The sequence below is a fragment of the Puntigrus tetrazona genome, chromosome 2 (genome assembly GCF_018831695.1).
Source record: "Puntigrus tetrazona isolate hp1 chromosome 2, ASM1883169v1, whole genome shotgun sequence".
Taxonomy (NCBI): Eukaryota; Metazoa; Chordata; class Actinopteri; order Cypriniformes; family Cyprinidae; genus Puntigrus; species Puntigrus tetrazona.
This window is the reverse complement of record NC_056700.1, coordinates 8,474,772-8,497,453: the sequence shown is the minus strand read 5'-3', so window position 1 is coordinate 8,497,453 and position 22,682 is coordinate 8,474,772. Positions and strand designations below refer to the sequence as shown.

General features: G+C 38.7%; 2 protein-coding genes across 9 annotated transcripts in view; one reads left to right on the top strand and one right to left on the bottom strand.

The window, feature by feature from the left end:
• The first annotated feature begins 808 nt into the window (after positions 1–808).
• fam131a (family with sequence similarity 131 member A) lies at positions 809–10,344 on the top strand. The gene is given in 6 exon segments (XM_043216866.1): positions 809–1,060; positions 4,587–4,674; positions 4,755–4,940; positions 5,634–5,771; positions 7,129–7,538; positions 7,541–10,344. Coding segments are annotated over 6 exon segments (903 nt in total). The 5' UTR covers positions 809–1,006; the 3' UTR covers positions 7,568–10,344.
• Positions 10,345–10,549: 205 nt separating this feature from the next.
• Positions 10,550–22,682, bottom strand: part of clcn2a (chloride channel, voltage-sensitive 2a) — a 47,026-nt gene continuing 34,893 nt past the window's right edge. For 7 of the 8 annotated variants that reach the window (XM_043216826.1, XM_043216804.1, XM_043216810.1 and 4 more), the window contains 8 exons: positions 21,291–21,469; positions 19,221–19,329; positions 19,053–19,099; positions 17,519–17,584; positions 16,794–16,832; positions 16,404–16,508; positions 14,047–14,133; positions 10,550–13,969 (listed from right to left, as the gene is read on the bottom strand). In XM_043216826.1, coding sequence (XP_043072761.1) covers positions 13,526–13,969; positions 14,047–14,133; positions 16,404–16,508; positions 16,794–16,832; positions 17,519–17,584; positions 19,053–19,099; positions 19,221–19,329; positions 21,291–21,469 — 1,076 coding nt within the window. In that variant the 3' untranslated portion in view covers positions 10,550–13,525. The remainder of the gene's footprint in view (positions 13,970–14,046; positions 14,134–16,403; positions 16,509–16,793; positions 16,833–17,518; positions 17,585–19,052; positions 19,100–19,220; positions 19,330–21,290; positions 21,470–22,682) is intronic. The other variant, XM_043216836.1, reaches the window with a different exon arrangement.

Sequence of the window (22,682 nt, the reverse complement as noted above, 5' to 3'; positions counted from 1 at the left end):
CAAAGATGACGGTGTGAGATCATACGAGGGCCTCTCTCTGGCACGATAATCTAGTGTGTGATATTCCACGATGTTGAAATCTTGGTGTGTGCATCAAAATCCTGTAGTGTGAGCCAGAGTTTTAAAAACCTAACTGATGATGAAATCTGGTTGCAGCACACACATAAGGAGAATTTCCTTTCCCGATTATCTTCCCTTAAATCTTAAACATGCACAGGCTACAAAATTCAGCACGCACTAAAAGATAAAGATTATAATATTTGAAGTTTTAAGTGAGCCTGTTAAGTGATTATTTTTTTTATATCTAATAACATAATATGCATAGCTTAAAATAACAAGATTAATTGCGTCCGTTTAAGATGTTATGAGAAGTTGCTGATAATAGTTATTGTGTGAATTAAGAAACAACACTAAATCAGATTTACAAAAAAATAACTTTAGAAAGATGTTTTGCGGTAGCACGCTGGCTATTGTGAAAGTACTGACATAATCACATAGTCGTCGTCATCTCGATTTAAATCCTTATCATCAAACATGTTTGATATGCTTAGGGCTCCGATTTGCGCGCGAACAGGTTACCAGATAACTTGCGCCGAGCTTTGGGATCGATCGAGCTGCGTAAAAAAAAACATTTAAAAAAAGCACAGCGAATGCTAAAACTCTTCTCTGCTCTATTAAACACACAAAAGCATTCGATACGGTGGAAATATTTTTGATTTAAATCGTCCGCACACGATTTATTCTTCTTAATGTTAAAGCGGCTTGCCACACTAAGTCGCACTCACCGCTCAGCCTCTGTACGTGCGAAAGAGACTCGTGTGTCTTTAAGAGAGCCGCATTACAGGTGGGATGACGCTGTGTGAGAGACTCAGTGTGGTGGGGACGATGCGTTTCGTGGGTTAACGGCACTCATTTCTGCCCCTGTCTCTGATGCTCAAGAAAAGGTGGTGTCTATTATTCACTGCCGAAGACGGCTCCGCGATTCTTCTCTTCAGACCCAACGCTAATGCTGTATCCATGTGCAATGCTTTTGACAGCTTTACCCCAACTAAATCTAAAGGTACGTGTGTGTGTCGAGGGTCAATGGGCAAACGCTCATCGATTATCGCTCGCGCCGTCAATGCCGTTGGACTGTAACCTACGCGTTATCGCGCTGGTATCGTTGAGATGGCAATAGGCCATCACGTACAGCGCGCGAATAACAGCAGCGCTCGCCTGTTGCCAGGAAACAAACGCGCTGAGCGCTGTTGCTGTTACACTGTTGTTTATGAAAATGATCTGCTCGTCCGTCAATCAGTCAGTTCGGGGCAGCTGATAGACTTCTTGCGTCCTGTCGTGTCACGCTCACTTCTGTCATCGGGTTCATTTATTAGGGCCCGATCCGTCAACCTAAAGCGCAAAACACATCCGTAACTAACCGGTTATTCGTGACATTACTGTCGTTGCACGGACTGCGTAGAAACAGACGGGCATTTCAGGTCACTTATTCTGTGTTTTATTCAGTTTATTCGGGGGAAGAAAAAAAAACAGATTGAGGAAAAGCGATGTATTCGAACCGATCAAATCGTAGCTGTGATACAGCGGTGCGTCTCACAGAGCTGTGTCTGCGTGTCGTGCATGGTCAATGGGAATTAATGATGCTCAGGGACAGATGGTTCACGGGTTACCTGTTGCTATAACGACCGGCCCTTATATTGCGTTAACTGCATTGTGTTGCTTTCCATGAATTGAGCTCAGGTGGCCTATTTTAGATGCGCTTTCCTTCCCTGCAACTACATTTTCTGTTGCGATTGCGGTAATGTATTTGACCTCACACGGCTAATTGTGTTTATACATTTATTCCACGCAGACACGCTGCGGCTCATTTCACTGAGATGAAACAAATCTCCACGCGTGACCTCTTTCTCTCCGTCACAGTTTCTCTGCATTCAATTTTTTCCTCGTTTATAGCGAAATCTTTTGTATATCCCATATGCCGTACGGTATCATCATTTATTGTTGTTATTATTATTAGCCTGTCATCATCACTATTTAGTAGGCCTAAGTATGATTTTAGGACATGTATAACAAGTATTTGTCCAATACACACGAACGTGGTGTTACCATGACACTATGTCTGAAAACATAGTATCACCATGGTAATGCCATGTTTGTTTGTATTGGACAAAGCATTGCGATAATACGTTTTGTTTATTATTTATTTAACTATTTATGTTTTCTTTGTGTGTGAGGGTGGACATTTTGTTCCTTTTTTGAATGTATAGGCTACTGTTCCGTCTTTTTTTATTTGAAAGTAAATTTTTTTTCAAATTATTCTGTAGAACATGCTATTCCAATGCAGTATCTTTCCACGGTGATACTTTTTATGCTTGTTTTGGACATTTTTTTTGTATTTTGACATTTATTGTAATACTATATACTATATTTTGAGCATGTACTAGCCTATATTTGTAGACTTAGTGCTACGAACATGTACTCTATGTTGCTTATTTGGACCTAGTACTATGGCGATACCACTTTTTTGCACATAGTACCATGATAATACCATGTTTTATGTTTTGCTCATATAGAGCGATCTCTGCTGGGGGGGAAAAAAAAAACATTCTGCAGTTTTGTCTGTAAATTTTATTTCTAATTATTCTGTAGCTCTTCTTGGAAAGCGTGTGTTTATTCAGTACTATAGTTCTAAATCATTACCATATCAAAGTACCATGGTATTAGCACATAACACCACGGTAATGAAATAAATAATGCCCGAATCTACCGATTTAGGCTTAATTGACCCCATTACGAACACTGTGGCCCATGTCTGTCTCTCTCGGCTAACCCCAAATCACGCAGAAATATTTGACCCACATACGGCGCTGAAACATGGCAGGCAGCTGGTGCCGCTGCAATCTTCTTCACGAGCAGCTTTTTCTTACGGGCTTTAGAGGGCAATCTGATTGAAGCATATCTACCTGCGTCCTAAACTTCAACGTCGGGCACGTTTCTGTCCGAACCACCTGTGTGATTTGGTTTCGGGAGGGCTACAGCTCAAACGCCGCACGTTACATATGACACAGTGGCCTACTTTTGTTTTGGCGGTTTACGAGCACTTCTCCTCACCTTATTATTTGAAAATAGAAACCGGATCTGTGCATCCGAAGGCTCCGCAGTATGAGGACTACAAATAGTCACCTCATCACACGTTGGACACGTCAATTCTCTTTTTAAACTGATGGATGTCACTTGTCAATTCAGATTTCCGTCATGTAACCCATTAATGTCAAATGCCAGAGGTCATTAGCCCCCAGCTGTGGCCAGACTTTTTTATTATCATCTTGAGGGCTGCAGGCTAATATTATCTGACATGGCAGTGAATGCTGTTTGCAAATTAACAAGCTACAGGAAGAGGCTTGATTGGCCAAATATGTCTGAGCCATAAGCTGCTTTGATTATTAATGCCACGGCGTGGCTGATCTCTCACAGATCCATTTGAGCAGCCCGTGCGACGAACATATGCTTCAACTTGGATGAGTGCAAGTGAATTGTCAAAGGGTTAATTGTGGATTTGGCATCTGTTTCTGAGGTGGAGCTCGAGTCGGCGCTGACTTTAGAGCGTTTTCTTTCACGTGGAGCTCTTGTTCAGTACTTGGGCGTTGACTATAAATTTCAATGTTTGCGATGCGGCCATTCATACAGCGAGAGAAGCGTATGAAGGGATGTCGTAAGGTAAGGTAATTCCTTGGTTGCCTTAGCCGTGCTGTCAAGTATTCCCAACCAGGGCTGCCTATACCGCTGTGGATGTTTATAAACGCTTATAAACAGGTTATGGGGAAGTATATGTGTGGATAACATTCACAGATCTGTCTATTTGATATGTAGTGCATTATATCACCCACTGGAAATATATATATATATACATATTAGAGTTACTATGGATTACATGATTCCAAATGTATTGATTTCTTTAAAAAAAAATCCATTCTATTCACAATATAGATCGGTCTTATGATAAGTTGAGATACTAAAACACTGTGGAAATGTAATAGGTCACAGATTACAAGAAGTGGTGCAACTTTCAATTACTTTATTAAACGAATGCAACTGATTACATTTGAATACTTTTCTAAAATTCTAATGGATATTTTCATCCGTTAGTCCTTTTCGAACATTTAAAGCAGGCGGGGTTAATCTTGCAGGTGTACTCAACAGTAATTACCGTCAGACTTTCAAAATCCTTTATCGCTTGAATTAAGATTATACTAATGTCATTTTAAAGCACAGCATCCACAAAATTAAACTTTGGCACCTCTTTTTACTTTGAGATCATTATGAGGTCAAGCACAGATTTAAAATCGTGACAAGGTATAGTTTAATAGCTCCTGTTGTTAAATCTTGAAAATGAATCTTAAACATAAACCCAAACAGGAAATAAAAGAGTTATCAAATAGGCACGTGTCCTATTATGTGAACTCAAGAAACATTGGTGTCTCGTATATTAAATCAAAGAAATCAAATATGCATGTGTGTGTGTGAAAACTGCTATGAAGCTGTGTTATAACATTTACACATTGCATTTTGTTTTGAACCTTCTTCCTCAGGTTGATGACCCTATTGATATGCTCCCCAAGTCCAGAAAAGCCCTTAGCATCCAGGAAATTGCAGCTCTGGCCAGATCGTCATTTAATGGTAAGGTTTTCAACATCGTGAACTTTAATGCACGTTAGCAACACACTGAGTTAATCAGTCTCCTGTGTTTTCTCCACAAGGAATCTCACAGGTGGTGAAGGATCATGTCACCAAACCCACTGCCATGGCTCAAGGTCGGGTGGCTCATCTGATTGAGTGGAAAGGCTGGTCTAAGCCCTTAGACCCTCCATCTGCTACACTGCAGTCCCACTTTAACTCGTACTCCCATCTCAGCGAGGGAGAGCAGGAGGCCCGCTTCGCAGCAGGTGGGTGTCTCCTTCCACTCTTTTAGTACAGCTGTAACTCTCTCACTAAAGAAGGGTTAAGGAGATAACTGTTGACGTACAAAGACACTGATGCCTGGGACTTTATACATGGCCTGGTGTCAAATAACGTGGAAAATTAAATAATCTCTCGTGATCTCTACATTGTAGTATTTATTATTACTATTTTTTAACAGTAATGCTATTCTGAATATAATTAGCATTAATATATAATGTAACAATAAGGAATTTTATCAAGTGTCAGTCAACTTTAGCCCGTCCGTGATGTGCCAGCTGAAGGCTTTTAGACTCAGCAGATGGTGTTAAATTAGATTACACAGTCACACCGCTACACCTGCTGATCCTGCATGTCAGTTTACTTCATTCCCGTCTTCTGGCTCTCCTCCTTTTGACTTTACTTTTCCCGGCAGCTTTTATACTCTGATACATGTTTGGCTGTCATCAGTTTCCTGACTGCAGTAAATGTGGCTGCCGAGTTAGGCTGGCATTTAAGCCAAACCCCGAGTCTCTCAGAAGCAGAGCTTTTCAATCAGAACAAAAGCATCAGGAGTAAACTTCTACGTCATCACTTTGTCAAAAGAGATTTTGTTGCACTGCCGTCTGTTTAATTAGAGTCATTGTGTGAACTCCAGGGTCATTTGATACGATTCTGCTTTTTTTTTTCCTTTTTCTTAGGTGTGGCTGAACAGTTTGCCATTGCAGAGGCGAAGCTTCGTGCCTGGACCTCTGTAGATGAGGAGGAGATGGACGAAGAGTCCTATGAAGAGGATCCTGCTCTTAATGACGAGCCAATCACAACAACTCTGAGCTCAGGTGAGCGCGCCTCAGTATACAGTATTTGAGACTTAAGCCACAAATAAAGTGAAAGTCAATACATTTATAGCGTTGCATAAGTTTTTTGAATTTTCTATTCATCAAATAATTCAGAAAAAAAATCAGTTTTTACAAAAATATTGTAGTAACCTAATGGTAGCATACCGTAATGATGAAAATGTTTCTTGAGCACCAAATCAGCACAATAGAAGGGTCACGTGACAAACTGAAGTCTGGAGTAACGGCTGCTGAAAATTCAGAAAAAATACGTATTCATATATAAATTATTTATAAATATATTATTTTCAATTGTGTTATAATTGTTTTATTGCATCACTGTGATAGCTGTATTTTTTGGCATTTTTAACCTTATCAAAATAACCCGACTGCATTATAATTTGGAATGCACAATGAAAAAACACGATTTTTAAACGTTTTTGTTTCACGTTCTTTTGATGGTCCCTTGTTCTGTTGACAATAAGTAACTTTGCATCTACATGTCAACTAACTTTCAGTAGGGTGTTAGTTAGAGTATTAGTAGACTGGTAGGGTTAGGGTTAGAATAAGTTGACATGTTCTTGAAAAGTCAGTAGAATGTCTGCTGGTAGATCTTCACAATAAACAGTTAGCAGATAATCGGACAGTCTGCTTATACTCCAATGAAAGTTAGTTGACATGTAGGTGCAAGGTTACTAACTGTGACCAGAGTGTTCATAAGGGACCATCAAAATAAAGTGTTAGCCAGTTATCTGTTGCAAATGAACTCTTCATATGTTAAAATAAAAATCAGTTTTCTTTTTACATTGTAATAATATTTTACAATATTACTATTATTCGTTTTAGATGACGTAACAACAGTAATTTTTACTTACATTTTTAAATTTGACATTTTTAATTTAATAACAAAAAAATACAGCCTTGGAAAGCACAAGAGTCAAAAACTCTTTAATAACCTGAACAACCCCTTATATTTAAAAGATGTAACACATACACTCTGGATTTCAGAATGCGTTTAAACTGAAACTTTCTGGTTGTCATAATTCAACTAAACTGAAAAAATTATCTCAAAACCAATTTGCTAACGTTCCTCACTTGGTTTGATATTTTATATGTATTGTAGTGACATTTTTTGACTCAGAAAGTGTTCTGATACATTTTATGCAGCCTATATATTGGCATTTTCACAGCGCGTGTCTTTTTTTTGGAACATCTGCAATTTTGTTGTCATTCGTCTTCTGCCTTTTCTATTTCTGCTTTTTTTTTCGGTACCATTTGTGCTTCACGCCATCTTTCATCTTCTTTTCCACCCTCTCTGACCTGTATCTGTAGGTGTTCTTACACTTTGCTCCTCCCTCAGACGCTGTATTATCCAATCAAAGCTGCCCAGTGCCAAGTCAGGCTGAGACGGACACGGCTGAAATCCCATGCTCTGACGGCACGCTCAGTCAATCCGACCCGGACGAGCCGCTCATCTCAGAAGAAGTGCCACCACACGCTCAAGAACTCCAGCTTTCGGAAGGCTCGGGCGACAGGGTTCACAAACCGGACCGCAGGCCTCTGTGGAGCAAGGGAGACTCCTGCTACTACTCCACCTCCTACTCCGAGTCCGGCCTTTCACCTGAGGATGAAGAGGAGGAGGATGGAAGAGAGGTGGAGGAAGGAGAGGACAACGTCTTTCAGGAAGTCATCCGCTGGTACAGACACTGCCGAAGCATCTCTGATACCTCTGGAGCTGGGTCTTTTGATGAGGAAGATGAGGAGGAGGGAATGAACAGGAAGAAGGTTCCAAGCAGTGACGCTGTGCTCTCGCTTGCCCTTTTGTCTCGGTCCCTTTGTAGTAACCCTTCTGTGAAGTGTTTGTCCAGTCTGTTATGCATTCGGAGACAATGACTTGTTTTTCTTCTCCATACTTTTAAAGGGATAGTTCATCTAAAAATGAAAATCCTGTCATGATTTTTGATCAGAATCTTCTTCACATAAAATGTTACGCAGAATCAGGGTCGCTGTAGGTAACTAAAACGGTTTTAGTCAACTAAAGTTGAAACCATTTATTTTAACTTGAATTAAACAAGTTAACTGAAACAATTTATATATTCGGTGAAACCATAAAATTTATCAAATGAAATAAATATAAATTCAAAAAAATAAAAACTACAAAAAAATGGCTATACGCAACAGAATCATTCAAACTATAAGCAAAAATTTAAACGAAAGTGAAGGTAATGGAAAATATTAAATAAAATAATTATATATTCAAAATATAAATAAAAAACTACAGTATAATAGTATCTCTTTGATACAAAAATGTGCAAGCAAGTGTCATTTTAGTAGAATTGATATACTGTTATAGTTTTGTTAATATTTTAGGTTTTTAAATTATTATATAATATATTTTTCTCTCTTTTTTATTAGGTTTTTTTTTAATATGTACTTATAGTTCAGCAGCTAGCTGAAACTGAATTTTGTTGTATATTTTATTTTGTTTCAGTTAAAGTTTATTTCAAGCAATGAATTTTTTCAATTAGGTTTAACGATAACAACCCCGATTCAAGCGGTTCTTTTCCAGACAGTGAAAATGAATGCAAACAAGAAGATTTTCAGGAAAAACAACATACATTTTAGCCACGCAAATGATCGTACGGATTCAGAACACTAAAAATATAGCCCATCAGTCACGTGGACCACTTGTGATATTTTAATGGTGCTTATTTAAAGTTTCCCTTTCGTTCCCAGTTGAAACTTTCATCGTATAGAAAAGAGCAGCATGAACGATTTCCATTTGGATAGCTGAAAGGGTTAGTTGACCCAAAAATGAAAATTCCCTCATTAATTCATGTCGTTCCAAGACCTCCGTTCATCTTCAGAAAACAATTGGGGAAATTTTTTGATGAAATCCGAAAGCTTTCTGATCCTCTACAGAGAGCAAGGATGCAGTCAAGGCCCAAGAAACTCAGCGAGGACATCATCGGTAAAATAAACGACACCTTCAAGAATTGTTGAATAAATTGGTATTATTGTTTTTTCGCGCACAAAAAGTATTCTCGTGGTAGTATCCTTGCTGTCTTTGGGAGGGTCAGAAAACTCAATCGTGTTCCGAAGATGAACGAAGTTATTACAGGTTTAGGAACGACACAAGGGTGAGCGATTAATGAGAGTTAGCATTTTGGGGTGAACTACCTCTCGACGACAGGATTTCTATTTTTTCCCTCTCTATCCCCGCTTCCTCTCGATCTACGTGTTCTTCATTTGAAACGAGCGCTCAAGAAAACCACCGTACCGTTTCCTCGCCGACGCAACGCTCATTACCTGCGCTCTCGGTGTCTTCGGCCTGTCGCGCGTCTGTGACGACACATCAAGAGACTGGAAAATCTCTGTGAGGAACGTGGTTTCAAACGTTTTCCTTTTGTGACCGTTCAAAAGTGACGTAATGCTCATAGTAAAATGTTGTTAATACTTCAGGATTTCCCGAGGGACGGAAACGCCTCAGCTGTTTATTTCGTTCGGGTTTAGATGTCACGCTGCAAGTGCTTGTGTGTCCCGGCTTGCTCCAGAAGGGTCGAGGTGCGGGAGGATGGAGCGTTGTAACTATGAATAGAATGTGCCTGTTATTATGATCACTGTGTGATGTATATTACCAAACTATGGAAGCCCATTTCAGATGCGTGAGATATAATCAGGCTTTGGTAAATCATCATGACATAAAATCTCATAATCCATACCTATGAAAGAGGTATAGACATACCTATGAAAAAAAAAAGACAAAAGGTTATTTATGAGAAGTCAGAATTACGAGATAAAGGCATAAATCAAATTTAGGACATGGAAAGTTATATTTATAAAATGAAAAGTCAAATGCGAAATCTATGTTATTAGATAGAAATTCGTAATTATGACATTTGTGAGATAAAACGTAGCCTACATTTTTGTCATTTAAGTTCTGTGGACATTTTCTCTCACTATTGTCTGTCAGAATTTCACTTTTTATCTCACAATTCTGACTTTTTATCTCATAATTTCAACTTTTTATTCTATAATTACGTCTATTTTAGAATTTCGACTTTTTAATCTCGTAACTTCGTCTCTTGCACCATAATTACTTTTTATTTCGTGATTGCCAAAGAATGATTTTTTTTTTCTTTTGTGGCAGAAATAGGCTTCCATACCAAACTGAGTGAGAATCCTCTACCATGTTACTTTCTCTCTGTTCTGCCATCTTTTTTCTCCCTCTCCGCACTTCAGTAGATGTTTGATTTGTGATTGGCTGCTGAATGAACAGGTTTTTTGAAGCTAGTTAATACAACCTTGACATGCAGCTACAGTATAACAGTAGACAGGACGTATATGTTGCCTTTCCAGACTGCATCCATTCATCGCAGAAGCATGGGGAAGGGCAGTGTAAATTCATAACCAATCGCGTTCGGCATCATCCTCAATATGACCCGGTAATGTCATGATGTTCATTGATGTGAATGTGCGAGTCCCCCTACGAAAACGTTTTTTTTATTGTTTGTACAGAAAATGTCGGAGGTCAAATGTGAGAATTATGATTGCATTAAAGTTATGTGTATATTCATACGTTTCACTGTGTCTTACGCCAACCTTAAACCTCAAAAGCACATTTTCTTGAGTGTTTTTATTTATTTATTATTATTATTCTCATTTAATTCATGTGTACATTTTATTTGAGGGTTTTCTATATTTTCAAGACTTAAAATACTTAAAAATTTTTTTAAGAATTCCAGTATTTCCCACAAAAAAATGAGTTGCATAAAACGGAAAGCTTTAAAGTTGAAATTTAATATTTACTGATGTACAAAACAATTTCATGTTTTCTGAAAAATAATGGTAACAGCTGATTCAATATGCTTATCTCTATATGTACAGGGTATGTGAGTAGAGTTCATATACATACCGCTTTACCCTGTATTCTGTACAAGCAAATGATTTATAAAAACCATTTACGGATATGGGAGCAGACTTATTGCTTAACTCTACACTGAATGTGCGGCATAATAGCAGACACTTTACACACCGTGGGGCTTGACTTAAACTGCACAAGCGGCAAACAGAGACAAAACGTGACACAACATATCTAAAGATCGTTATTAGCTTAAGTTACTCCTGTCCCACGTCAGGATAACGGACGTTAATAAAACAGCTGATTAGTGCAGCCGGATAAATGGCGAGGAAACGTTTAGCTCTCGGGGGCCCACAGCAGACGTTTCTGAGAGAATGAGAAAAGGCTGTGTCAGGAAGTCGGTGTCATGGTTATGGTTTTGGTCCACTTGCCTTGATCCGTTTAAATCAAACCCGTAGCCTCCCATTTCTGCAGTGCACAAGAAAAAGAAACGTAACTCATTCTCCGTTTAGCTCTGCTTAGGCTGTGTCTGGGGTAGTTGTGCTGTTCTTGACCATACTGCATAGCGTCGTTCAGCCACAGTTTCGATGCAAACAGAACGTTAGGCATCGTTCTCAGGCTGATGCTAGTGAAAACTCCACCGGCGAGGTCCAGTAAACACTTTACAAGTTGTGAAAACGAAATCCGAAGGCATTTACCTGCGTTCAAGATGTGCATTATTGCAAACAGTTCCGATATTATATGCACTGTAGAAATAGAGCCAGCGTTCAGTAAAATAACCCTATTCGGCAAGCAGTAATTCTAAAACGACATTATTGCACGGTTGGCAGCTCAAAAATCGAACGTAGAAAGCTTTGCGCATATGCAAAACAATTCGGATAAGACGCGACCGCGTGTACACAGAATATCCATCGTTGTAATGAATTACATTTGAATACTTCGATGATTGCTGGGTGAGATCTGCACAGTGACCACACAAACTCCCTGCAATGGTATTTATACAAAGGCTGGTTCTAACGCCGTCGAAAAACATCCCTCAATCTACACCGCCGTCGAAATCTCTGACGCATCGTGAGCATGTGCGGAAGAGAATTGCGCTCTGGATTTCTGAACAAATCTGGCCTTGAAAAAGCAAAAAGGCCATGAGAGTAAACCCGATGAGGTAACGCGAAACAGGCCTATGCAGTCAATTAAAGCTGGCTGGAAAGCGATTTGATGCGTGTTGTATTATGCGCGTGTGTGAGCATGCAAATGATTGCATCGGGGTTCATGCATATAATTAAGAATTTAAGAGGCTCCGTTTCTCCACAGTCTCTCTGAGTATTTCGGACTTCTCGAGAAGATGCTTTAATACATTTTACATGGCCAGGCAATTATGCTACAAACTGGTCCTGATACAGATCTGAGCATGCTTAACGTGCCTACATATTGTGGGATATCATTACTCGTAATTACAGGCAACACTATCCAAACCGTGTGCTCGATGCTTTGTTGAAGGAGTTTTTTTTCTGATGCTGTCAGTATGGAAAACGCCCGTGTATTGCTGTGTTTTGTTTGAATGGTAATTACAATGTGCTTCGAAACTACCCTGGTTGGAAACTCCTCTGTGTGAGTCGCTGTTGGTTTTGTAGGGGAGAGTGGGGTAAGATATGCCATCCCTGTAATCTAGCAAACTGGATGATTTTTGTCCAAATGACCACTGCCTGTGATGTCAATTTTGTCAAAAAAAGGCATGTCAAAGTAAACTAAAAAAAAAAAAAAAAATGTATCCATGTCTAAAAATATTTATTACACATTTTGTTCTATTGCCAGCCTGGAAAACGAGAACATGCTATGAATTGTTAAATCACATCATAAATATAATACTTTTTAGCAAGGAATTGGAAACTGATATTTTGCTTTTCCCCAAAAGTGTGTCAAATGCAAATCAAAATGCAGGGAAAACAATAAAAATGATAAAATGTACATGCAAAGACACTGGATTTTGTGTGAATACTGAGCATCAAAAAAGATAAATGTTCATTAAATGTCCATAATTTACCTGATTGATCTGTTCTGAAATATAAATCAAGCACATTCACTTCCCTCATGACTTGCTTCTTAGTGCCTGCTTGACAGTCTAAATAAAAAGTGGCACAATTTACCCCGCTCTCCCATTCATTCTCCTGCCTTTCCACCACTCTGTGTCCTTCCTGTCTTTCGCTCATTTTGCATCACGTCCTTGTTCTCTCCATGTCTTCTCCGTCCTCTTTTGCCCACCCGTTCCCTTTCTTTCCCCCGCTCTCTCCCTCCGTGTTTCCTTGCAGTGTGGGTTATTAAGGGCTATATTTAGAGCAAAATTGTAGTTTGGCTCTCAGAGACAATTTTATTTGGATTTAAAGTGTCGGCACCAGATGGGTGCGTTGGCTAGGTGCAGCTGAGTCACTCTCGCAACACACACACTCTGCTTTTCTTACGCACTCTGTCGCTTGCGCAAAGACGAAGAAACACACACAAGCGTGCCACAAATCAACGAACAGACACGTTTTATGATGAAAACCCGCCGACATCGTCTAACATAAACTTCTTTAAATGAATCTCATCGACGTAAATCAACAGCGAAACGCGCTACGAAGCCACAAATCGACAGACACCCAAACTGATGAGGAACACGCAGACGATCGCTCACGAGCCCATCCGAAGCCACACGGCACTCACACTGCAGCGCGTATCTATGACATCCCACACACGGCGTGCTTCGTGTGAAGGCAGGACCAGAGATTAGGGTTGGTTTGATTAGTACGGAGCAGAGAGTGTGCTTCACTGCTTAAAGACTTCCTCCAGGTTCTCCTCAACCTGACTTCACAATCCCGTTTATGGTGTAAATGGAGTGTGCGTTACCGACCGCAAGCGGCTGTCATTCCGGCTGACCCTCCGAGGGCGAGGGGCTTCCCTCGCTCACCGCTTCCTCCATCGGAGCTGGGCTCTGCTCGTCGACGGCCTCCGAGCCTCCGTCCTCTAGAGGGTGGGTACAGTCACAGGGGAGCTCCTCTTGGGGCGTGGCGTCAGCGTAGGGCAGCTCTGATTGGTCGTCTGTGTGTAACGGGCTGTTCTGGCTGGACAGCTCCGTGCACTCGGTCTCGTTCACCAGGCTGCCCTCGGACGGCTGCTCCGTTTGGTCGTCTAGGTCGGGGAGGTTAGGTTCCCGTGGGAGAGACAGGCTCCTGTGACGACTCCAGAGCTTGTGGAGCTCGGTGACCTCTGAGACGCTGCTGCTGTTGCCGCTGTCCCGGAAGCTGGCCAGCGGGGGACGGACTTTCACGCCGGTCACCGTTACAGAGCCCTCGATGGCCTTGCGAAGCTATAAACAAACATTTTTTTCCTTTGAATTGTTTTGCTGCTATAAAGAGAAGCTACTGAAATAATACAATCACATACCTCTTTTAGAGAGACCACTCCTACTAGACGTCCGGTGCTGGTGACATAGGCATGATCCAGGCCAAGTAGTGAGAAAATAGTGTGTGTCTGAACAAAAGGGTTAGAGATAAAGACTGACATTCATGTTTCATAAAAGTGCTACTGTGATAATAAAACAGGTCACCCTAGATTGGGGACCAGTTCTCACTATTATCTAACTATTAACTGACTTTTTCCACAAACTCCTAATTTGCTGCTTATTATATTATATTATATTAATATAGTAAGGTAGTTGTTAAGTTTACAGTTGGAGTATAATTATTAGGCGAGTTGATATTCTTGATTGCATTTTTTTCCAAGCACATTTTAACAAACCACACCACATTCATCTTAATTTCGGGTTTAATCATATAATTGTCCATGAAGGCTGGAAGTGAAAAAAAAAAATCATTTTCAGGTGTTTAGAAATATTAGCCAGGTTTATATAACAGATAAAAAAGACAAAATGATTAAATGCCCATGAGAAGGATGCAATGCTAGAAGTTTAGTTAAGGCATGACCACTGGACAGTGAAATGCTAATTGGGTCAGCACAGTCAGAAAAACACGTCAACTGCAAAAGAATTAAGAATTAGGTGTACAACCGTCAGGAACCATTTAGTCTCCAGTGCCACTGTTTTCCAGAACTCAACCTACCTGGAGTCTCCAGAAGTGCGATGTGTCAGGGCCTCAGAGACTTTGTTTGGGTAAAAAAAATCCTAAAATATGATCCACACTCAGTAAGAATCACAAGCTGAAGTGTTGTGAAATGCATGAAGACTGATTTTTATAAGCTTTACTGACAGATAAGTTGAGAATGATTCTCAAAGGACCATCACCAAATTCTCTTATACCACTGTGTAAAGATTTTATCTTCCAGAATCTGCCAGTAGGTTTTGGGAGTTCATTTTAGTCCATCTCTAGAAGACAGGCTTTTCAGGATAGGAGACGGAGGATAACATTGTGTTTTATTGCAGAACTACTGCATCCTTCTCATGGGCATTTAGTATATTTTGACTTTCATTCTGAGTTAAGTGTCTTTTTTGGCTCATTTTATCTGTAAAAGAAAACCTAAAAATTATGCACACCCTTCATGGACAATTATCATTTATAAATAATTTAATACAAAATTGCTAGTTGTTATTAAGATTGATGTAGTTTGGAATTGGTAAATTGTGATTGAAAAAATAGGATCAGAATATAACTTAATAATAATAATAAAAATAATACATGCACTGTAGGTATCGGGAAGGATTAAGGGATCTGAAATATGTTCATGCATAAGACAATATGCATAAGGCGGTGCTTTTTAAGTCAACAGTTCACCGTTTACAAACAGCCAGTATGCTGGTAATATGCATGCTAAGCAACTAGTTAATAGTAAGTTAATGGGCCTAAATTAAAATGTTACCTTTGCATTATATGGCTTACAATACAGTCTGTTCCCAACAAAAATGTGGCTTCAGAATATGTTATACAAATGATTGGCACCACTTTTATGATAATCTTTTGTCATTTTATATGGCTGAATAATAGAATGCTGTAGGGATGACATAGTTTTTTTATGTCTAAACCCAGGAGCAAGCATTTTTCCTGTTTTCTTTACTTCACTGAAATAATATAAGTGGATCACACAAGTTCAAGACATTTTCATGTTTTATTCTTTGACATAAAGTACATCAGTAATGCTTGTGATTTTTTTTTAAAGCTTTTACTTGCCTTGAAAAAGGCAGTTGCTAACAAGTGGCTTAATGGAGCTACAGAGATTGTCAGGGACATTAGAAGAACAGGAAAACCCATCACTAGTCTGTTTCTACAGCCTTATTGTGTTAAATAAATGGGCTCTTGCTCTAACCACTAGTTATAATCACCATTTACAGGGAGTCTGATTTTATTGTCGTCCAAATACAGAATGTTTGTGTTTTTCACCTGCTTAAAAATTCCCGGCTGAACTACCTACTACTGTTTTCTGACAAACTCTAAGGTCTTGTGGTCATTTAACTGTCATCCGATTCCACGTCTGTGTGTTTACAAGAAGAAATCGATTTAAAATTGAATGTTTAAATGCTTTTTGACCACTGCTGAACACCATACTGTAACTGTTGTACTTTGCTGTAATTTGACACACAGTATATTTTGTATTTCAATTATAGGGACTATATTTAGGCTTCAAAATTAAGAGAAACTGTGTTAAGATTAACTTAGTTGCAAAGCTTATTTTCTGTAATAACCCAAAAGCCAATGGATAAAATCCTGTTGAATGAAGCTAGGGTGATGTAAACAACAAAGTTGGCATCACTGCGGAGCACTATATGCTTGGCAGATACAGCAGATCTTTACCTTATGCAAAGATGTCCGTTCCACCAGCTGAAAGGGGGCCGGGTCTATTTTACAGTTGTTGAAATTAACAGCCTCATCCAACTGTTGCTCCTCCCACTCTGCTATCTGAAAAAGAATTTAGTTTTAAAAAGTTAAACTATTAAAGGTAAAAAAAAAACACAAAATCTGACAGGGGCAACTATCCTAGGTGTTAGTGTTATTATGCAATATCATAAAATAAAAAAGTGATTATTTGAGTTTTGATAGAATTCGAAACTCCCTGAATAAAACTATTCAGTTTATTCTAAAATACACATTAGTTACAACGAAATGCTTTATGTGTGTCACTACAAGAATCAAGATAGAGTAACAAAATAATTAAGGAGTAAGTGTAGTATTTCACTGATATACCTCTGCTGTTGACATATCATCTTCAACATCAGGTGTATCCTGAAAACATCGAGTCGAGAATTAGACATAGAAATGCACAAATGTCTCTTTCATACCTTGTCCTCACAAACGGTCATGCAATTCACTCAGTTCACAAGACAGGCTACACATACTAAAGTAATCTACCGAAGCGGCTCAAGCTTTACTAAACATTAGCAAGCTTAAGCAATACATTAAACGCAGCCCAGGGGAGGGTGAGGTAGATTGGATGCCATTACGAAGGCAATAAAGAACTAAGACAGGGAATAGCTTTTCGAAAGGTTTTTAATTTGATTGGAGAGTTTAAGGCTCCAGTTGAAAATTGGACTTGAATCAACTTCGTAAAGCTTCGTTCAAAAGAAACGGGTCCAACTGCAACATCCCCTGACGTCCGCCTGCAGGTTTACAAACATTTGGGGCCTGTTCTGAATCTTGACAACCGCAAAACCAAACCATGCGTCACACAAACGCACTCACCCCATGAGAGATAAATATACACTTCATAACATGGCATGAATCATCTCATGAGTCAGCTTGTTCCCTCTTCCCTAGAGGGGAAGTACTAAGCTGGAGGAGAGTATCAATACAGCACACAGGCAGAACGCAATAAGGCCTCTGAGTAAAGGCCCTATTGGCTGTGCCACTGCCACCCCCGATGATGCGTGTTTGTGGGCGAGCGGAACGAGTCCCTGCGGCTGCGTTCTTACCGCCATGGGTATCTTCACACGCTTGGGCCTCCTGCTCCTCTTAGGAGCCATGGGGCCAGCATTGCTCTTTCAGACAGAACAGATAGAAAAGGGAGGAGCATAAAGCGTTAATGTAACTCTAACGCAACGCTCTCTCAACAGCTGCACCTTCAACATTGACTATTATCAAGGGACACTGTTAGAGCCGTCGTTCCTCCAAAGAGAAAGGCAGAAAGGGGTGTGTAATAAATAAATACAGCAGCCAAAATCCCATGTTAATGCTAGGCTGACAGAACTCTCATTTTGTGCTGGTCAACAGATGTCGCTTGATAAGAGAAGTCCTGTGGGAGTCTACTTAAAAATGAGGTGAAACTCCAAAGAAACAGACACTAAGGCTTTATTCAAACTGCACTTAAATCCTTTTTTTTCAATTCTGGGGCTGGATTCAAGAAACATTCTTAAGAATGTTAACTGCTTGATTTTTTGGTAACATTTGTCAACATTAGTTAATGTATTAACTAACATGAACAAACAATGAACATGCATTTATTTCAGTATTTATTCATCTTTGTTAATTAGTTAATAAAAATACAACCATACATTGTTATTTCACGTTAGCTCAAAGTGCATTAACTAATGTTAACAATTTGTGATTTTTATAATGCATTAGTAAATGCTGAAATTAGCTTTAACTAAGATTAATAAATGCTGTAGAAGTATTGATCATTTTTAGTTCATGTCAACCGATTTTTCTAGGAATATTATAAAATATACAAATTTATATGATCCAAATCTGACTCCTCATCTGTATTTAAGTCCAATTCAAAAAACAATCCGCTCAGCATTCAATAGTAAACGCCATATGTGAGCGTAAAGAGAGTATTTGGATCTTCTGGAACACAAAAGCTGAAGAAAAATCCACAAAATCTAATTGTACTTGAATCAAACATCAGTTTTTTTATACACATATTTATGTGCTTTGAATAACATTTGTGACCCTGGACCAAAAAACCACACATGGGTACGAAATAGACAAAAACCCATTGCAAGGGTCAAAAATCATTAGCATTATAAAGATTATGTTCCATGAAGATATTGTCCTACTCTAAATATATCAAAACGTAACTTTTGATTTGGAATACACATTGCTGTGGACTACATCTGGACAACTTGGCGATTTTCTTACTATTTACATTTTCAAATAGTTGTATCTCTGCCAAATATTGTCCTTTCATAACAAATGAAAAGCGTATTAATTCAGCTTTCTGATGATGCATTAATCTCAATTTATTTTCATTGTGGTGCAGGGTCACGTTTGTCAAAAACCTTTAAAATAGGAGAAAACTAAACAGAATACGGCAAAAGATAGGCCTGTTTGAACAAAGCCTAAGACATTTAAAAAGTAACAAAAAAGATGTTTAGGCTAATTGTTAGGCTGGTTTGGCAGATGGTTCCTCCTGTGTCTCTCGTCCCATATTCAGTCTCTGGGCACCTGTAAAATCTACAGCTACATAAGTGCCACGTATCACCCAGGATCCCTAGAGAGCCATCGTACCTCTACTAGCTCCTTCACAGGTTCCCCAGAGGAGAGGTTTGGAGAGCCTGCAGAAGAGGAGTGATTAGATTAGCACAAGATGGGTGCGTACCAGGGGGTCGCAGACAGTTCGCAACATGACATACATGAGTAGGAGTTGAAATGCGTGAGTAAGTGTTATATACACACTGTTCAGTGACTCTGTGTTGCTGATTGCAGACACCGTCTTCAGAGCAGACTTGAGGGGGATCTGGGAGTTAGTCAGTGTGGGGCTGTAGGAGGACTCTTCAGTGGAGATCTGGAAAAAAAAAACAGTCTGTTAGATCCACTTGTAAGCAAGTTTGATTACTAACACAGGCTTCGCATACTCCCAGCTGTATTACTGAAGTCAGAGATGACAGCCTGCCGGGAAGGAATTCTTTGGGATGAAACAGAAAACATGAAAAAAAACAAAAACACCTGACGGCAATCTGACAAATCTTTTATTCTTCTTAAGGAATAAACAGACAACCGGGGAACACAGCCTCCAAAAACAATGGCAGACTAACACTGAACGTAATTAAAGACATACTTGACCCAAAAGAAAAAAATATTTATTGCTTTCTCTACGCTGTTCCAAGCCCATATGTCATTTTCAGTTGAACACGGAAGAGCAAATGTTTATGCAGTTCATCCTGCACAAAAGCTCATAATGACCAATAAACTGTAAGGGAACCATAAATGGTGTTCATGTGCCTCATTTGCTACATTTCAAGACCTCTGAAGCAATACTACACAGACTGAAATTTAGGTCCTTAATTATGGCAAATGTGCCTCTTCGCTGCAGCTCTCTTTATCTTGCTTGTTCCAGCGCAGCATTCACTTACAAGTGTAGCAAACATCATATATTTTTGGAATTTAATGCTTTATTGGACTCACTTCCTTTATTTTAATATTTGGATTACCTATGCCATCAGTTCGCAGTTTTTCTGCTGATTTGTTGTAAACAAGGCTCAATACAATGTGAGTTTTTTTAAAAAAAGATTGAAGCCAGAGACAATGCTGTGCTGAGTATATTGGATCTGACATTCTGACATCTGACATTACATTAAATAACATCAATAAACGACATACTCTGTCAAATATACACAAGTAAATCATAGCAGGGAGTCTACGACTCACCACACCTGTTCAAACGGATGAAGGGGTTCTAAAACAGGACAGAAAATAGCCTGTTTCTTCTAAATTATGATGTTTTTTGATGTAAAAATATTACATTATCAGTGGATCTCAGAGAACAGCTAAAACAAATTAATAAACACAAATGCAAAAGTTTAATGTATTTTTGTTACGATCTTTAACTAAATTAAAATCCATTTTTACATGTACTATTATTACTATTACACTCTACTATGTTTATATTGCTGTGATGCTGAAATTCACTTAGCATTTAGTATTTCAGTGTTTTTTAAACTTGATTTACTTAAATGTTCTGTAATGTAGAAACTACAGATAAGAATTTAACAGCTACAGTCCATATTATGAAAAAAAACATCAGCTTATTGTGTGACCACATTAGCTATGTTTCCGTACACCTATTTTTATGCATATTTTGTAGCATTGCTTTAAAAAAAAAAAACACTGGATGGAAACACCAAGACAAGCATAAATTCAAAAAATTGTATCAAAAACGAATTCACACATTTGAGTGGGATAAACTTTTATCCAGTTAAAATTGCACATGAATTAAGATGGAAACACATTTACCAAATATTACCAAAGCCATCTAAAACCTGGTGCAATCTGCATATGAGATTTCAGTTTCACAGAAAGATAGCATTCAGGCTTAGAACAGCATGAGACAACAATTGAAAATTTTGGTTGATATATTCCTTTGCTCCAGTGATTTTTGTAGTTTAAACTGCCATTAAAAGATTGGGGTCAGTGCATCCTTGCTGGATAAAACTTTGATTAAGTTAAAATAAAATAATATAAAATGAATAAAATGAATAAATAAATTGTAACACTCTGGTTTATAGGCCAGTTTTCACTGCTAACTAGTTGCTTACTAGCTGTTCATTATAAAGCACATATTCTGCATGACCATATTCTACATCCTTTAATCTCATCCAATACCTAAATGTACTATTAAGAAGCAGTAATGTGGAGTTTAGTGAGGCAGCAGCTCGTTAACAGTGACAAATGGGTGACCCCAATGATCATTAAAAATTGTATGGGCAATTTTAATTGACACTAGTGTCAACTCTCTGAAGTTCATACCAGGAAGCGTACGCCACGGCCGGTCCTTGGGGGAGAGTCTTGGGGGAAGGTTGGCACATGGGTGCCATTGTCCTGAGCACGGTCTCTCAAGTACTCCAGCCTTCGAGCTCGGCTGAGCTGCTGCGAGAGCAGGGACTGCAGCTGGGAGCGCTCCATAGAGCCCAGCAGGATCATGGACTCTGGAGCCAGGTGGGGACACAGGCAAGGGAGACAGCAGAGAGACAAGAAAGAGAGGGAAAGAGAGAGAAAGAGAGAAGTGAGAGAGACACAGCGGGACAGCTGGAGGAATGGGGGATAGCAAAGGGGAAATGGTGGGAGGGCGGGAAAGGAGATGGAGAAGGTAAAGAATGTGTCTGTCACAGGGTATGAGGTGGAATTGTGGGATTACATTTCCAACTGTGAGCTATCTTTTGGGAACATCAAGAAAATGTCTGGAAAAGAAACTACTAAAAAAAAATATTTACGGCCTCGTTTTTTCACACTTATTTTTTAACACGCTGTCCATTTTTAAGAATCATACAAACACCTGAACTAAACTGTTTCTCAGATTCATTCAGTAGATTATTTCATTTCCAGGCCTTTACATCTGTACACTTCTATATTAACTCAAAATCATTATTAGGCATGTTTTGCGCATTTAATCTAAATATAAACCTTCAAACAAACAAATGTCTAAGATTTAGAAACGTATATAAAACGCTTCAGATTCTACACTAATCAAATAATTTGGTAGCACTTCAGAATAGGTCAAATTAAAATGTAATATTAACTACAACTTTTTTCCTCAATAAACTGTTGGATGTATATATTAGTCATGTAGAATAAGTCATTGATAAGTGCTTAATTAGCACTAATAAATGGCTAATATTCTAGTAATATGCATGCTGATAAGTACCTAATAGCTGTGACCATAAAATAAACTGTTACCAATATTTAAATGGTCAGAATCTTTGTACAGATGTTCTTCTGTAGGCCAGGTATAATTTCAAAATCTCACATAATCATTGAAAAAACTTATATAAGAAATCCTATATACACATTTGGTGCTCAAGAAACATTCTGTATATTTATAAATGTTCAAAACAGTGGTGCACATTGGTTTTTTTACACATTTATTAAAAAAAACATTTTGTAACTTATTTACTGTCACCTTTGTTCAATTTAATGTAGTCTTTCTAGAAAGTATAATACTAATAATATTAATATTATTGTTTTTTGTCCAGAAGTTTCTTTTTCAAGAAATTAATAAAACTCATATTTTATATATGCATTATACGAAGTGCACACGCACTACTCTGCTCTCTAGATACTGGCACCAGCCATTGAAAACTCATTTTGAGTGCAGCTCATTTCTTGCCAGAAAATGGTTCAGCAATCAAAAGCTGATATTGC